At 45.1% G+C, this 19,193-nt stretch overlaps 1 protein-coding gene across 9 annotated transcripts in view; it reads left to right on the forward strand.

Moving 5' to 3' along the window:
* The window catches only part of LOC308386160 (receptor-type tyrosine-protein phosphatase mu-like), a 222,655-nt gene that overhangs the window by 35,235 nt on the left and 168,227 nt on the right, over positions 1 to 19,193 (forward strand). For all 9 annotated transcript variants that reach the window (XM_080865487.1, XM_080865488.1, XM_080865490.1 and 6 more), the window contains exon 2: positions 4,805 to 4,918. In XM_080865487.1, the coding sequence (XP_080721613.1) occupies positions 4,805 to 4,918 (114 nt within the window). The remainder of the gene's footprint in view (positions 1 to 4,804; positions 4,919 to 19,193) is intronic.

Here is a 19,193-nt window from a genome sequence, read left to right on the forward strand (position 1 = left end):
ATGTAAATGTTATCAGGAAATGATCAGACAGGAGAGGGTTTTCAGGAAACACTGTTAAATGTTCAGTTTCTATGCCATATGTTAAAACAAGATCTAGAGTGTGATTAAAGTGGTGGGTGGGTTCTTTTACAGTTTGAGAGAAGCCAATTGAGTCTAATAACAAATTAAATGCCATGTTGAGGCTGTCATTTTTAGCATCTACATGGATGTTAAAATCAGCCACAATAATTATTTTATCTGAGCTCAGAACTAAATTAGATATAAAGTCTGAGAAATCAGACAGAAACTCTGTGTAAGGCCCAGGTGGACGATAGATGATAACAAGTAAGACTGGTTTCTGAGTTTTACAGCTGGGGTGGACGAGGCTAAGCATCAGGCTTTCAAATGAATTAAAAGTCTGTCTGGGTCTTTGGTTGATTAATAGGCTGGTGTGAAAAATTGCTGCCACACCTCCCCCTCGGCCTGTGCTTCGAGGTTTCTGGTAGTTAGAATGACTCGGGGGTGTTGATTCATTTACACTAACATAATCATCCTGCTGCAACCAGGTTTCTGTAAGGCAGAGTAAATCAATTTGTTGATCAATTATTAAGTCATGTACTAACAGAGACTTGGAGGAGAGAGACCTGATATTTAATAATCCACATTTCACTGTTTTACTCTTTGGTTCAGATGTGGATACTGTATTGTTCTTTCTTTGTAATTGTTTATGTTTACGTTGTTTGTTGCTGGTTTTTAGTTTGTTTTTTGTCTGTTTGGAAGCTGACACAGTCTCTATGGAGATGGGTTTTTGGGGGGTAGCAGGAGGAGAGAAGCTGCAGAGAGGCGTGTAAGACTGCAACTCTGCTTCCTGGTCCCAACTCTGGATAGTCATATTTTGGGAGGTTTAATAAATTTGTCCATATCTCTAGAAATGAGAGCTGCTCCATCCAAAGTGGGATGGATGCCGTCTCTCCTCAGGAGTCATCAGGAGTTCTTATTTATTGAATTTTATTATTTATTGAATTTTATTGTTTTATTTATATTTTGATATTGCTAGGGATGATGCAATGATCGGGGACCATTCTTCATTTCGTTGTTCTCGTGACAATGACAATAAAGTTTCTGATTCTGATTCTGATCAGGAGTCACCTGATGATGATGATGATGATGATGATGATGATGATGATGATGATGATGATGAAACGTTCCTCCCACTGAAGACATCCAGGTGAACAGAACCAACGTTCTGGGGGATTTTCTGTTTCCTCACCTGGATGATTGAGCATCAGAACATGTCACTCAGAAATGTTGTTTGTCAGCTGGTGTATAGTGTGTGTTCAGATGCCGCACACAGCAGCAGCTGGAGAAGGGCAGCCAATCAGACAAAGAAGGATTAATCTGAACTCTGAATCATGCAAAGCTGCTCTGGTAGAATAAAGCGCAGGATGTCGACATGAAACATTAAAACCACACGTCAGAGTCACAGTCCGGTCTCTCTCACACTCACACACACACACACACACACACACACACACACACACACACACACACACACACACACACACAAACAAACACACACAAACACACACCTCTTTCTGCAGTGTTGGGCGATCATGAGATGAGATTGGTTTTCTGTTGGAGAGAGAGAGCTTACTGTGTGTGTGTGTGTGTGTGTTTGTTATATAGATGCACATGGATAGAAGCAAATGAAACAGATTGTGTCTGGTATCTGTTGATGAGCTAACACTGCCCAGCGGGACGAATGTGTGTGTGTGTGTGTGTTTAATGTGCCTTCTGTTACAAAGAAAGAAAATGAGCCTTCCCGCTATTTAATGTCAACGCTTTCAGATGACGGCTCCTCACACACAGGCGCGTGTGCGTGTCGGCATGAATGGAAGGATTTAGACATCTTTGAGTCACAGAGGAAGGAGGAGGTTTACATCTATTATTCTCCTGTGTGTGTGTGTGTGTGTGTGTGTGTGTGTGTGTGTGTGTGTGTGTGTGTGTGTGTGTGTGCGTGTGTGTGAGAGAGAGAGAGAGAGAGAGAGCATGCTGGGAAATGGTAATGAACTGGAACTGTCTCACTCTGAAGAACATTATATGTTTACAAGCTGCTCTCTGCTGACGAGCGAGAAACAAGGTGGAAGTGCGACTTGAACGTCTGTATCAATGAAGCGATTAATCAATGAGGTGATTGATTCGCTGATTACTGGTCGAGCGTTCGGGTTTCCTGCTTCGTTCTGAGGATGTTGGTGCGTCTTGTACATCAGTAAATGAATGGCAAACGGGCCGCAGTCTTTCTGTAATGGAACTAAACACAGTACAAACACGCGTGACCCAGTTACTCTGAATACATCATCACATGTAGGTGCAAAGTATACGAGCTGATAATGTGATTTCAATAAATAAGTATAAAAACCCACACCTGGAATAAATAATGGGAGAAAAATACTAATAAAGTCTATAAATAAAAATGTCCAGATGAAAGTGATGCAGCAGTGAGTAGCAGAGTCTTCAGAGCTGATTAAACTTTCTGTGTAATTATTTCAACAGCATGCTACACACAGAGTCCTGTGGGGGTCCCGTGGGGGGCTGTTGGGGGCTGTGGGGGGCTGTGGGAGGAAGAGACTTGAAGAAATAAATATGTGGTTAACGTTCCAGCTGATGTATGAGGAGAAAGAAGGAACTGCACGAGCCTTAAATCAGTTCCAGTGTCCAAGCATCCAGAAGTGTTTCTACACCAGCTCTAATTTCTGTTTCTTCATCGGCTGGAAGACAGAACACAGACTGGAGACTGCTCACCTAGTTAATTTAAAGCATGGAGTGGGGTTCATATCGCAGGTTTTACTCTTTACTTCTCATTTTCCACAGTTCATAACAATAATCATAAGATTCATTTTATATCATCCAAATAGAGAGAGGGGGAAATAACAGCCTCACTTCTAAACCACTGAAGAAGAAATGATCGTATTGATGAGGTTCTGTAAGCACAGTGTAGTCGATCCTGTGATCGCATTAATGTGCCATTAGTATGCAGCATCTCCGTGTCTCAGTCTTTAGGTGGGACTTGCTGTGATGGAGGTGATGAACCCACTAACTCTGCTCATATGAGTGAGATCCAGCCAGGTTTCTGCCGCCGACCAATGTTTGTCTCATCGTCAGTGGGGCTGTCCGTAGATATTTGAGCCTCTGTGGATCCGAGAAAATCCAAATTTGTTTTTTGTCTGCTGTACAATCTTTGGAAATGGTTCCAAGAAATCACTCAAAGCGAACCCCGTCCGCAGCCTTAAAGCCGGGGCCTTCAGGAACAGTTTTTCCTTAATCCTATCTGTGGTTTCACCTAGGGCTGCTCAATTAATCTAATTTTAATCACGATTACGATCTGGGCTTTCAACGATCATTAAAAATTATTAGCACCTCCCTCATACTTTACTCTCGCGCTGCTCCGTGTGGCAAATCGAGCGCACCTCTGTGCATTTAAGAGGACCCGAGGGAAGCTCGGAAAGCTAAGCAGAAGTTATTTGGAGAGGAGAGTGACTGCCGTTGGTTGAAAAGAGAGGTAAAAAAAAAACTTCAGTGGTGTGGAAACATGGGTTTGCGGAGTCAGACGTGGATCAAGTAGACATAGTGTGTAAACTTTGCTACAGTGTAGCTGCACCACAGAGCAACACTGCAAAGTTCACTAAACATAGATGTTTACATTTTTCATTTATATTTTATATTGCAAACATTTGCACTGTTCAGTATTTGCACACTATTTTATATTATTTTTTAAAGTCATTATTCAATACATTGTTATTGTTAACCCTTTAAAGCCGGTCAGAGCAGCACGCTCCGTTTTGTGTAACTATTTTTAAATCCCTGTAGAACCGGAACCGTGTAAGCTAGCACAATAATTTGTTTTGCATATGAAACCGGAGGAGTTGTACTTACATCTTATGCCATCAGCTTGTCCTCGGTCACGGTTTCCTTCCACATAAAGCTTTGCAGAAATTGCATAAAAAGCGCTTGCAGGAACAAAAGCATAATATTCCAGAAACACGCTTTGCCGATCTGATCAGCTGTTCGTAACACTTCCCACATTGAAACAGACGTCAGCGCGAACTATCGCATGTCCGCCATTTCCTGCCCGAAACAGGAAGTGACGTCATTTTCGTGTAAAATGTAGTTTTTTACTTGTAGGCTTCAAAAGCCTATACTGGTGTTTTTATAAGTCATGTTTGACTTTATGCTTTTCTGAATAGTTTCTGGGATGCTTAGAACTCGAATTGCACTGCTGGAAATAGTTTATTTTGATGCACGTGCTGTTTTCTTTGCAAATTTGCATCACAGGATTGTTTTTTCGTTTTTCCTGCAGTATATAAAAATTGCTGTATCTCCAAAATAAAACTATGAAGACACTCAAAATAAATTTCCTGTTGTTGTAAACTATTTTTTGCAACTTTATTGTATTTAAAGTTTTGAGGGATAAACCTCTTAAATTTCTCCAAGTAGAAATATATGTAAAAAAAAAACAAAAACGATTTTCAATTTTTTTGTAGTTTATTGCACTTTTTTGCAATGAATGTAGTTACTATGGGCTATAACAGTTGTATTGATGCATAGCAACTTGAAATGCTCCCACAAATGGCACTACAACATGTAAAAAAATAATATAAGCTCTGGCGGACTTGGTTCTATAGTAGGTCTTAAAGGGTTAAATAAATATCATCAAATAATCGAGATCTCAATTTCAGTGAAAATAATCGTGATTATCATTTTTGCCATAATCGAGCAGCCCTAGTTTCACCTAAGGTAACTGAGCATCTGTCTGTCTCTTTTTCAGCTTGTCTATCTGGTCGGTCTCCTGACTGCACGCTGGTCCAGTCCAAAGAAGATGACTTTGACTGGGAGCAGGGAGACACCCGAGACCGATTGGCCACCCCCTGGATCCCTGCAGGTACTGTTTGTCTTTCTGAAAGCACCGTCAGGGCCCCGCAGTCCTCCTGCAGTCCTCCTGCAGCTCAAAGGTTCCCCGGGTGCTCCTCAGCACGATTCCCTCTAAGCTGAGCGCATGACTGCTGACAGCGTCTCCACATGCAGAAAATCAGCGAAATAAAATAAATACATGTATTTACTTTAATTCCAATTCAGGCTGTATTTTTTTTTTGTGCGCAGCGCAGATTTTCTGTGTGGGAACACCATGTCAGCAGTGTGCGATTGCTCATGCGCTCAGCTTAGAGGGAACATTGCTCCTCAGGGAACCTTTCTGGGTCTCCTGAAGCTGGGTCTTGGTGGTGCATGCATGTCTTCCTCTGACTCTTAAAAACCCTGAAGTACGTTTGTGTTGTGACACACATACATTGGTCATCAGCATATCTTTGCCTCTCCGGTTCTGCTGTTGCTCATTTAATCAATCCTGTGCTCGATGAGCCGAGGCTTATAAGTACTTACTGTTTACAACAAGGTGCAATCCTCTGGGTATGTCGTTAAACAGCTCGAAGAGATGCTTGAGTCTGAAAACAAACTCTGGACTACTGAAAGCAGGAACGCCGCTCTAAATGGGAAATGGCTGCATCAACCAGGTGCAAGCCTGATCCAATCACAGAGCACCAGACCGAGCTGTGTACGCATCAGTCTACAACCAAGCCCCCAACCCTTTGTCAGACACACGGGCTTCACACCAACGCCCCTATAAATGGCATGTTTATGCTCTGCATGCCTAATGGCGTTACCTGTCACTGCGTGCCACACACCTGTAACACGGTCAGTTAGGCTAACCTCGGTCGTGACCGTAATTCGTCCCGAGCAGCCGAGGACGGCGGTCGTAACCAGACAGAGAGGGAGTGTTCTCCCTATAATCAACTATTGTACAGGTCCTTAAACACAGCACTGCAGCGCTTTGCACCTGAAGGCAGCACTGAGGGAAAAGCTGCTGCAGCCTTCCTTTTGTCTGCTATTGACCTGCCACTGTGTGTGTGTGTGTGTGTGTGTGTGTGTGTGTGTGTGTGTGTGTGTGTGTGTGTGTGTGTGTGAGCGAGCCGCCATTTGTCACATGCTCACAGAGGTTACCCTGCTGACGAATGAGAATGCAGCACTCTTAAATCACAGAGCCAATCACGTGAGAGACAGGCTGACCGAGGACACACAGAAAGGAGGTGGTTACTGTCCTGTTTAATGTGAGTTATAGAGGAGGTGGAGGAGGAGGAGGCGAGAGGAGAGTTTGTCACCTTTACTCTTTTCCAATAAAAGAGGGTTTTTGTGTGTTTCACTGTGTGTGTGACTAATTGCAGCCAATCCAAGCAATCAGAGAGCAAACAGCTTCTCTCCCAGTGGACACACACACACACTCCTCCTCGCTTCGATCTCCTCCTGGCTGATGTGTGGAGCAGTGAGCAGGACAAGACAGGGCATTAAATCTAACACACCCTCCACAGCAGAGGCCAAACTCAGCCTTCTCCCAGCTGAGCTCGCTTCGGAGGAAAAACTGACCAATCTATTCAATTCAGTTTTATTTATACAGCGCCAAATCACAACTACAGTCTCCTCAACGGCGCTTTATATTGTACAGTAGACCCTACAATAATACTAGAGAGAAAAACCCAACAATCATATGACCCCCGATGAGCAGCACTTTGGCAACAGTGGGAAGGAAAAACTCCCTTTTAACAGGAAGAAACCTCTGGCAGAGCCAGGCTCGGGGAGGGGCGGGGCCATCTGCTGCGACTGGTTGGGGTGAGCCTCAGCTTCACCCGAATCTGAAGCTGAGGTTCTGTTTGGAGGTGATGGGTTCAACCAGAGACAGCTGTTATCGGGTCAGAGTTCAGAGCCGCAGTTTGTTAAAGCTGTTAATAAACCTCACTGATCTGGAGACAGTCAGTGTTAAAACATCTGGAACATGTGGAGCTTCGTGGAAGCACAGACACAAAGCAGTAACATGCAGGAGTGATCTCAGCTCGTTTGTCAATTTCAGCAGCTCACATCTGATTCTTTAAATCAAATATAATGTTTCAGGCCAACGGCAGGCGGTGCTTAATATTTATTTGATATTTGTTCTGGTGCCTTTGGGCGCATGCCTCTCTTCTGTCTGTGTCCGAGGCTGCCGAGGACCAGCGTCGCTCCACCGCCTTTACTCTAAAAACAGACACTTTATCAATGGGACTTCTGCATGTGATATCGGTGGGAGGAAAACATCCACACAGACAGCATTCTCCAGTGAAAGTGGTGGTTTAATACTGCAGACACACACACACACACAGAGCTGCAGCGAAGAATCGATTGACCAGTGATTGCAGGCTCCATTTAATGTTCTTATAAATGGTACAAGTTCAATCTAATCTGAGCCATGTAGCGCCGGCTTGCTCTCTGCTGTCAGTGTGAACAACAGTAATCTTCCCTAATACTCTTTCCTGCTGCACACACACACACACACACACCGTCTCAGCCTCTGGACTGACTATGTTTCTTGCTCTGATTTCTTTCTGTCGTTAGCTGTTTGTTACTGCTCACGACGAGCTGATAAACTTCATCCCCTCCTCATCGTCAGCCTGTTCCAGCTGAGATTTTTAGATCATTTAACCTGATCCTGGAAAGCAACTTTGCTAATCTTTCTCTTTGGTGACTAGCACGTCTGGTCAGCTAAAAATAAACGAGTCCAGACCAGATCAGATGCTGGTAACGCCATGACATCACGGGTATATTTAGCTTCCTTACAGACCAGCTGAAGCAGCTGAGTGCAGTGAGCCAACAGTACAGTAATTATTAGTTTTGCAGGGAAAGCAGTTGAGGCAGTGGAAGATGTTCCTGAGGTTTGTTTCTAGTTTGTCAAGTTGAAAACCAGATGTTCATAAATAACAGTCTTCAGAGCCTTTCAGTGTTCCCAGTTCAGTTAGTCTGGTCCATTTCTACAACCTGTTTACTCAGTTTATTAATAGCTGGGTCAGTCAGACCTGCAGCCAACAGTGACAACAGGAATATCAGGGCGCGTTTCCAGAGCTGTGAGAAAACAGGCTTGAACCCAACAGAGTCTGGACCTGAACCCAACATAGTCTGGACCTGAACCCAACGGGGTCCAGATATGAACCCAACAGAGTCTGGACCTGAACCCAACGGGGTCCAGATATGAACCCAACAGAGTCTGGGACTGAACCCAACGGGGTCCAGATATGAACTCAACAGAGTCTGGACCTGAACCCAACGGGGTCCAGATATGAACCCAACAGAGTCTGGACCTGAACCCAACGGGGTCCAGATATGAACCCAACAGAGTCTGGGCTTTAACCAGCTTTCTCTTGGAAATGAGGTGCACATTTCAATGAGACTTTTTACCCGTATAAATAAAGGATAATAAATACAACCCAGCAATGTCCAGTCCTGATCGCCACACGGTCTAACCTGACTAAAGGATTCTGTGAGTAAGAACAGGAGAACCATCCAGGTGAACTGTTTATTTGCACCTATGATATTATACCTCAGGGAGGACACCCCTACAGCAGAAATAAGCACTGTTTGGGTCTTTAGAGTTAATTTTCCCCATTATAACACCTGTTCACATTTCATTAAGGCTTAAACTTTATTAAGGACGTGGCTTCTCGTTTAAGGTTCATAATGAGGTCAACATAAAGATTAACTGTAAGTGATCCACATTTTGCTCTACAGGTTCATTCTGCTGTCTCTGGACAGTTTTTAATTGATTCATTTGCAGGAGGACTTTGACCCGAGTCAGAACCTTCAGATGTGGCCCACTGGTTCTTCACAGGTGCTGTGGTGGTGCTGTTTGCTGGTTCTATGAGGTTCTCCGGTCGTTGTTTATTTCTGTTTTTTGCTCCAATAAGGGTGGGGATACACACACACATGCAGTCACACACACATGCCTTTTGGTGAGTGTGTGTGTCTCTGTGGGGTTCAGGGTATATTAATATTTCTAATAGGGCTGTTATCAGCTCACTGCCAGCTGTACACAGCAAACACACACACACGCAGGGAGGCTCCAAAGCAAATATATACACTACACACACACACACTCGGTCTGTCTGTTGTGTGATAACTCCCACAATGCCTTTCTGTGTCAAAGAGACCTGGAGGTCAAAACCACTTTTTTCTCTCTGTGCGTGTGTGTTAAAAAAATACAAGCTGTTGTAAACAACACACACAGACACACACACACACACACACGAGTGTGCAGACACACAGTTTGTGGCTTTAAAGTGAATTTGAAAAGAGATTAGACACACACACACACACACAGCTGCAGGTAAACACTGTTTAAAGGTGGGTGAGAGAGAAGAGAGGTTAAAGTTTGGACTGTTTCACAAATAAATGAGAGAAAAGAAAACTCAGTGTGTGTGTGTGTGTGCGTATGTGTGCGTGTGTGTGCGTGCGTGCGTGTGTGTGTGTGTGTGTTTTGGGTTAATTAGTGTGTTAAAGGGTTTATCAGCGTGTCGGCATGCAGTAGATTCACTCTTTGAACATGACTCTGTGTGTGTGTGTGTGTGCGTATGTGTGTGTGTGCGTATGTGTGTAGTGTATAAAGCCACTATCAGCATCCTGCCAAAAGCAATTAAAGCCTCATTCAGGGAGTTTAAACACATGGAGTGACTGCAGCTGAAATCCGACCAATCAGAGGAGAGGTCACACTGACACACCAGCTCCCCATTGGCCGATTTAAGTAAATGTGGGACTGCTCCTTCAAACCTGTTGGCCGGGGATTCTGCCCGACGTTTGTGTGGATGCTTTCAGAAAGTTTAACACACATTCGCCGCCTGAAATAAACCTCTGAGAGCAGGAAACACACACACACTTCCTGCTGTGTGTGTGTGTGTGAGAGAGAGAGTAAATACGGTGCAGCTGCCTCTCCTCACGTCTCGGTACAGCTCGGGTAATAGAATTACTGCCTCCATCTGCGCGCGTGTGTGAGCTGGGTGTGAGGTGATTGGTTTACAGATGGTAGGGGTCGTATATTATTGGCCCACAGGTGAGAGGGGGCGGGAGGTTAACGAGCAGAAGAAACGCCAGGACACGAACGGGGGCTGTGTGTGTTTGTTTCTCTTTCTGCCTATGGTCTGATTGGACGATAGCGAGAAAGAGGAGGCGGAGCTGTGTCTCAGGTGCAGAGAGTTTGAAGCGCTCGCTCGGGCCTTTGAGAACGTGATGAAGATCAAGTTTGGCCGAGTGTTCGATCCGAGCGCCTCCACCTCCTGCAGCTCTGATTGGTCGGTTTGGTGTTCACTCACTGATTAGCAGCAGCGTTTTCTAGCACCACCACAACATGCCTCATTCACACTTTCATACAAATACTAACATTCACACTCCCATGAATGCATCAGCAGTAACTCAGGGTTCAGTGTCTTGCTTGAGGACTCTTTGGCCTGGAGCAGCCAGGGTTTGAACCGCCGACTGGTAGACGATGTACCTCCTGAGCCACACCCACCCGTGTCTTTCTCCACCCATAACCTGCACCTAAACGCAGACAAACAGAGCAGACCCCAGCCTTGCTCACAGGATCAGACCCTGAGCCGGGCCCCTTGGGCCCACTCACACCTCATACCTGAAATCTTTCTCTGCTGAATCACACACTGCTGTTTGCCCTGCAGCATGCCTCAGTTACTACAGAAACAGCAGACACACACAGCACATGCGTGTGTTTACCCTGACACACCTACAACTACACACACACAGATGTGTGACCAAAGAAGTCAGAATAATCCCTAGGAGCTCCACAGACACGTCCACACATCAGCGACGTCATTCACCTTTGAATGAAGGTGTTTCAGTGCTCACATGTATCAGCTGACAGCACGCTGACACATGTGACCATTTCACAGTCCGAGCTCTGACTCTGGGTTTTTCAGGCTATGACGTGCTGGGAACTGTGACACAGTTAATTCTGCAGAGTGGCAAAAAACAAACACAACAAACTGCTGTCATCATTTTACAGAAACAAAGAAACATGGCATTACATGACTGTAACACAGAGACGTCCAGGTCACACAGGAAACGACCATAATCCAATCATTCTGCCTCATTTCTGCTCTGCTCTACTGACTCTTTGATGTTTGAAAAATGTCCTTCAGAAAGTGATGATGAGGATGATGATGATGGTGAAGATGGTGATGGTGATGAAGATGGTGATGATGAAGATGATGGTGAAGATTGTGATGAAGATGGTGATGATGAAGATGGTGATGATGATGGTGAAGATGATGATGAAGATGGTGAAGATGATGATGATGGTGAAGATGATGGTGATAATGGTGATGATGATGGTGATGATGATGATGATGATGATGGTGGTGAAGATGATGATGATGATGGTGAAGATGATGATGGTGAAGATGAAGGTGATAATGGTGATGGTGGTGATGGTGGTGGATTGTGTTCATGTGTGACTGATGGTTTGAATGTATTATGTCAGTATTTTATGATTATATCTGACATGAAATCAGAAAAACAAAGTGAGTCTTTTAACACCAGGAAACTGAAAACCTCATCCTGAAAACAGCTCTGATGTTTGTCAGGAAGACAAATGGGGTCTTCTAATTGGCTGTAGATGAAGGTTCAGTCAGCTGTTGGGCCGTGTTAAACATGGAGTGAGGCGCGAGCTGTGAGACAAACACTAATCAGCCGCAGACGCACAAATGGCTGATTTGAGAATAAACTCATCACAGCTTTTGTTCTCACTTGCTCTTCATCAGTCTGGATTGTTCTTGCTCCTTCCTCCTCCTCCTCCTTCTCCTCTTCGTCCTCCTCTTCCTTCCGTGATTAAACCTCATGTTTTTCTAATCGATTCTCCTCAAGGTCCATTGATCCACTGACACATGCACACACATTAAAACGCTCTGGTAACCAGGAAATGAAATCAAACACGAGTCTACGCTCAGGTTAAAATAGTCTCTGTGAGGAAATCATCGTTTGAAGGTTGATCAACTTTCCCAGGAAAATGCTCTGAAAGATGGGGAAGCTACAGAGTGGCATGTGGCCACAAAGCTTTTTGTGTGTGAAACATCCAAACACACACTCAGATACCTGCTGATGTCATTCACATGGAGCTCCGCCTTCTTGGACGCTCTGTTACTACAGTGACCTCACAGCAGCCATATTATTGGTCACATGATATCATTAAAAGGCTCCAACAACACACCAAAGCTCCAGCTCAGGTGAAGCTAGCCGAAAGCTGTCACCATCCACCTGTCAAAGAGGCCACGCCCCTAATAATGCAAACGTTAAGCCTACATGTGTAATGAAGTGGCATCATCAGGCTGTGAACATGTTTATGTGAATGTGGAGTCAGTGGTACGAATCAGAACTGCAGCTTTAGCTTTTTAGTTACAAATAAGTGAAAAGTCATTAAATGTGGTTTCTTTATCGAGTCTTTATTTGTCCCAAATAAGCAAAGAAAATGTTTGACGGCTCCACAGTGACCCCACCTCACCAAACCATCAAGCGATCAATCAGAAAGTCATCTGCAGATGAAGCGATGGCAACATTGAAGCGATACAACATAACTGACAGCTGACTGAAGGAGTACTGCAGTACAGTTACCATAGAGACGCCCTTCAACCCGCACACACGCTCGCTGTAAGACGACCGATTTAAATTTCATAGAAACTTTGCAGAAAGATGAAGGGAAGTGAAAGCAGTGAGCTCGGGAGATTGACAGCTGTAGTCGTGACACGGAGATGTGAAGACACAATAATGAGAGCGCGCGCACACACACACACACAGAGGAAGAGGGTGCATTCAGAGTTACTGAGCTTTAACGCAAACGTCGCGCTTTTATTCTGAAGTCTTCCAATTACAGATTTCCACTGTCGACAAAATGAGCCATTTGTTCTCACACACACACACACACACACACACACACACACACACACACACACACACACACACACACACACACACACACACAGATCAATTATGGATTTACTGATTTATTACACTAACGAGCACCGTTTATTTTCTTATCTCCTCTTGTCAGTGATGATTTCCTGTTGTTTATTTTTTTATTTTTGTGTCCTGTCTGGCACTGTAGCAATCAGAATTATTATCTGAAGGCCAAGAAAAATACCCAACAGATTTACTTTCCAAAGTGGGCCTTTTGCTATACTGGCCCACTTGATTCTCATTGTTTATTTGATCTTTATTAGTTATTTTTATTCTAAGTTATTGTAATCAGGCCAGACTGGACTCGGGGACGGGAAAGAAAAAAAGAAGAAAAGTTCAGAAGAAAGTTAACAGAAGGAGAGGGAAAGAAAACGGAGAAATAAGATAGAGAGAAAAGACAATGAAAATCTGCTTCATCACCTTTGTCTCTTTTTTTTCCCCTCTTTATGTTTTCCTGGATCACCTGTTGAGACAAAAAGAAAACAAGCAGAAGAAAACGAGAGCAATACAATAAACAACGTCATGATGATCTATGGGAATATAACAGTAAATATTAAATATTAAACATTATTATGCAGCACATAAGATCGACAGCGCACAGTGTGCTTTGAGGTAGGAGCCAAAAAGGGTGTAGTTTGTGTGTGTGTGATCACCCGTGTGTACACCTGTGCGCATGGATGCGCTTGTTTTTAAAAGGTTCCTTCATGTAATGATCTGTTAGAGGGTGTGGGGGGGCCACAGCCCTGTCCTCCAGGGCATGAAGCAGGTATGGAGGAGATCCAGACTCCAGACATCCAGAGGCCCTCAGAACACAAGAGACCAAGGACGACCAACAGAGGGGCAGCCGCGCCACTGTCCCAGTAAGAGCTGAGGAGAGTCCCAGATGAGGGCTCACTCAGCAGCTGCGGAGCAGAAGCCAGGGGGAGTTGCAGTGACGCGCCCGGGGGCTCCGCCGGCAGCCAGCTGCTCCAGAGTGACTAAGCCCCAGGCCGAGAGAACAAGGGCACCCCACCCCCAAAGTGGCCCGAGCGAGCCCCAGGCTCCAGGCCCCGATAAGCAGCCACCAAGGAGTGAGCCGGTGTGTACCTGGACGCCCATCAACGGACACAAAGACCCACCAACGCACCGATGTCTGAGGGCGTCTGCCACCGGCAGGGGAAGTGGTGGGGGGAGATAGGCCTCCTTATCTTGGAGGGCCTGAGATGTCCCCAGAGCGGTGGCGTCTGACACCCAACCTGACATATAGACACAGACAAACAGGCACACACACATACAAACATCCATTCCCCCCCTCATGCTCTCATATGCACTTACTCCACACTCAACCAACGTGGAGACAGACATAAAGAGACGCTGTACACACGATCACACTCCCCAAGCGTACTCTACAAACCGGGTCTAGGTACCCTTGTCCCTGGAGGGGGAAACTGCACCCAGACCCAGGTGGTGTTACCCTTTTCCCTGCGGTGGGGAGAAGCAGACCGCCCCGACTCCGCAGCAGCAGGGAGGCCCCACACTCCAGATCCCAGTTGGACGGCCAACTCCCCCTCCCAGCCCCCCTGCTCCAGCAGGTCGCAGAGAATGGGGGTGAGAGAAGACTCCAAACCTCCCTCCGCCCGCTCATATGTAGTGTTGATGCATGTGTGTTCTAAGGTGCAATGAAAACCCAGGAGGGCATGGAGCTACCTGCCAGAGAGCAGCAGGTAAGCGCATAGCCCCTCCTGCTAGCCCTCAATGTCTACGTGTATTTAAAATTGAGAGGTGGGCAACGACGCCAGGGGTGAGGTGTACACCCTGATGGTAATTTGGAGTCCGTGTAGCGTGCCCACCCCCAAGGTCCTATATGTATGTGTTATGAGAGTGTGAGTAATGTGAATGTCTAAGTTGTGGGATAAAATTGAGGCAGAGGCAGCCAGAAGGGGACAGAGGGGGGAGGCATCCCCCCCCCCCCTGCACCCTGGTGACACACCTTTACCCCAAGGCCCTGCATGTGTGGGTGATTGTGGTGGAGCGGGAAGAGGGAGGCAGCTGGAGATAGGGAGGGAAAGAAGGGAGGGGCAAGTGACCCCTCCCTGGGGCCAGCTCCCCCGCTGACCCAAGTAGGCACCCCCATACTCTGCAACCCACCAGGGAAAGGGGGCCCAGACCCATCCGGACCGGGGCCCAGTACAGCAGCGCCGCCTGGCCCACAGAGCCCGGGACAGCCCACCTGACCCCACCACAGAGAAAACTGCACCCACCCTGTCATCCACTCATCTTCCAGACTACACGAGACAATAGACGCCCAGGCTGAGATCTTCCTCCATCTCTCCTGTATCTCCCCCTGCTGCAGAGAGTTCCTGAAGAGAGGAGAGCTCCTGCAAGATGTAACAACCTCCCCCACAAGTTGAAGAGCCCCCTAGGTGGCTCGATGCACTGGCGGCACCCTGCGCCAGGGCTGGGCCCCCATACACCCACCTGCCCACAACCCCGGCAACACACAAACCAGGATCCAAGCCCCCGAGACCCAGCCAGGGCCCCAGCCCAGAGTCCGGCCCGTCCCGGACCCACCCCGGGGCAGCCAGGCTACTAGGTCAGTAACCCACATCCGTCAGCACAGACCCTCCCCTAGCCCCGCTGTACGCAGCCACGAGGAAACTGTCACCTAAGAGCCAACAGAGCCCTTAATAGGCCATGACCGCTACCCCAGGTTGAGCCCTCCAAGGAAGATGCTCCTAGGGAACTCCCCGACGCCCTAAGCCTGTCCCTACCCCCACACCAATCACAACAGCAAAGGTGGGACCAAACTATGACCCTCCACCCCCGCTAGGTGATGGAGCTGATCAAAGGAGCCCAGAGCAATTGATCTGATGTGGTGGCAGAGGCTGTATCAAGACTAATGTAATCTAATAGATAATTTCTATATTGGTTAGAATTAAGATTATTTTTATTTTTCCAGTTCATGAGGACTGTTTTCTTGGCTATGCATAGGGCAGTGAAAACCATATGGGCTATATTCTTTTCTGAAGTGACATTATCTAAGCTGCCCAACAAACACACTAAGGGGGAAGTTGGAATGTTACATTTCAGACACTTTGATAAGTCTTCACATATCTCGCGCCAGAACTTCTGAACTGGTGGACAGAACCAAAGAGCGTGGATATAATTGTCCGGTGAATTGGTTTGGCAGTGTGAGCAGTTGTTGGTAGACGTAAAGCCCATCTTGAACATCCGATGACCTGTATAGTGCACTCTGTGTAATATTTTGTATTGAGTTAATTGAAGACTGGGATTTCTGATTAGATGAAAGGTTTTTAAGCAAATCTGAGACCAGAAGTTTAGGTCTAAGTTAACTGATAAATCCGCTTCCCATTTTGCAATAGGAAGTGATATTGATTCATCTGTTTTAGAAAGCATTCTGTAAATTTTGGAAAGTAATTTTGGGGGTTTATGAGTAAGAAATTGTTCCACACTTTGTGGTGTTTGTAGTTCAACTTGACCCGGTTTGAATTTCTTTTTTACTATGGATTTAATTTGTTGATATTCTAAAAATCTTTTCTTGTTGATCCCATATTGTGTAACTAGTCCGTCAAATGAAATAAATTCTGTTCCTTCTAGTATATGTTCTAAATATTTGATTCCTTTATCACTCCAATCTGAAAAGTTTATCATATTATTGTTTTGTAATATGTCAGGGTTGTTCCAGATAGGTGTACGTTTGCATGGGATTAATGAAGACGCCGTCAATTTTAGAAACTCCCACCATGCTGTCAGAGAAGAGCTGATGTTGATGCTTTTAAAGCATTCATGTCGTTGGATGTTTGAGCTGATAAATGGTAGGTCTGAGATCTCTAGGATATTGCAAAGTGCTTGTTCTACATCTAGCCAAGGTTCATCTAAGAGGGTGTGTTTTAGCCATCCTGAGATAAACTGAAGCCTGTTGGCTAAGAAGTAGTGCTGAAAGTTAGGCAGTTCTAGTCCTCCTTTATCCTTGGTCTTTTGTAGTGTTTTTAAGCTTATACGTGGGGGTTTATTTTTCCAAAGGAATTTGGACATACATGAATCAGTCTCTTCGAGAGAGCTTTGCAGATTATTTTAAGGTCTACATTTATAAGGGATATTGGACGATAGCTTGAGGCATATACAGGGTCTTTGCCTGGTTTTAGCAGGAGATTAATGTTTGCAGAATTCATATTTGATGGAAGTCTGCCCTTTTCTTTGATTTCCAACAACGTTCTGTAGAAAACTGGTGCTAGAATCGACCAGAATTCTTTGTAGAATTCTGCAGGAAAGCCGTCTGGACCTGGAGCCTTATTATTGGGCATACTTATCAGGGCTTCCTGGAGTTCGCCTGGTGTCAGTGGTGAATCCAGTGTCATTGCTTGAGAGTCTAATAATTTTGGGAGAGTTATGTTGTCTAAAAACTGATCAATTTTGGTTTTAGATGGGTTTATTTGTGGTGAATACAACGTTTTATAGAAATCCCTGAAAATGTTGTTTATTTGTATCGGTTCATATAATGTGTTCCCAGATGAATCTTGAACAGCACATATAGTTGTTTTTTCTTTATTTATTTTTAGCTGGTTTGCTAGAAATTGACTGGATTTATTACCATGTTCATAATTTTGTAAGTGTAGTCTCTGTACTAAGAATTTTGTTTTTTTTTATCAATTATCTCATTTAATTCTAGTTTTGTTTTGCGTATTTTGTTCAATGTTTCCTGATCTTGGTGGGACGCGTAGGCTTCTTCTAGTGATTTGATGGTTTTTTCTAATTCCTGAATATTTTTGTTTTCTTTTTTCTTTTTATGTGATGAGAAAGAAATTATTTTACCTCTCATCACAGTTTTCCCTGCTTCCCATAAAACAGAAGCTGATGTTCCGGGAGTGTCATTATAGTCTAAATATGAAGTCCACTCTTTTTTAAAATATTTAATAAAGTCTTCATCTTTAAGCAGTGATGTATTAAATCTCCAGTTGTTACATGGTGTAGTATTATTCTTGTGCATTAGTGTTAAAGCTACAGGAGCATGATTGCTGACAGCTATAGGGTGAATCTCAGTGTGTGAGATGTCACTCAGCAGTGAGCTGCTGACCAAAAAATAATCCAGACAAGAGTAGGAGTGATGGACATGTGAGAAAAAAGTATATTCCTTACTGGTGGGGTCAAATCAAATCAAATCAAATCACTTTTATTGTCACATCACATGTGCAGGAACATTGGTACAGCATATGTGAGTGAAATTCTTGTGTGCGAGCTTCACAAGCAACAGAGTTGTGCAAAATACAATAATGTAAACAAGCAAAATACAAGAATGGCTACATCTGAAACTAATAAATATATGTACAATATATAATAGTATATGCATTTCTGGATGTGTATACTAAATATTTGTCTACGTGTGTGTGTGTGTGTGTACACATATTTTACAAATTAAATAGAGTAAACAATAAATTAAATATATAAAAATATACAGAGTGAGACATGTGCAAAACAGTGGCATTACTGTACAGTATGGAGTGCATAATGTTAAAGTTCCAGTAGTGAAGCTGAGGTGTCTATGACGTGTTCAGCAGTCTGATGGCCTGGTGGAAGAAGCTGTCTCTCAGTCTGCTGGTACGGGACCGGATGCTGCAGAACCTCCTTCCTGATGGAAGTAGTCTGAACAGTTTATGGCTGGGGTGACTGGAGTCCTTGATGATCCTCCCCGCTTTCCTCAGGCACCGCTTCCTGTAGATGTCTTGGAGGGAGGGAAGCTCACCTCCAATTATCCGTTCAGAGCACCGCACTACTCGCTGGAGAGCTTTGCAGTTGTAGGCGGTGCTGTTGCCATACCAGGTGGTGATGCATCCAGTGAGGATGCTCTCAATGGCACAGTGATAGAAGGTCCTGAGGATGCGGGGGCTCATGCCGAATCTTTTCAGTCTCCTGAGAAAGAAGAGGCGCTGCTGCGCCTTCTTCACTGTTTTGTTTGTGTGTACTGACCACGTAAGATCCTCAGCCAGATGTACACCAAGGAACCGGAAGCTGCTCACTCTCTCCACAGCAGCGCCGTTGATGGTGATGGGGGTGTGTACTTCTCTGCACCTCCGGAAGTCCACTATCAACTCCTTTGTCTTTGCGACGTTGAGGGTGAGATGGTTGTCTTGACACCAGTGGGTCAGGGCGCTGACCTCCTCCCTGTAAGCCGTCTCATCACCGTTGGTGATAAGACCCACCACTGTAGTGTCGTCCGCAAACTTCACAATGATGTTGGAGCTGTTAGTGGCCGTGCAGTCGTAGGTGTAGAGTGAGTACAGGAGAGGGCTCAGTACACACCCCTGTGGAGCACCAGTGTTCAGTGTGATGGGGGATGAGGTGATGCTGCCCAGTCT

The sequence above is a fragment of the Rhamphochromis sp. 'chilingali' genome (assembly GCF_963969265.1).
Source record: "Rhamphochromis sp. 'chilingali' genome assembly, chromosome: 18".
Taxonomy (NCBI): domain Eukaryota; kingdom Metazoa; phylum Chordata; class Actinopteri; order Cichliformes; family Cichlidae; genus Rhamphochromis; species Rhamphochromis sp. 'chilingali'.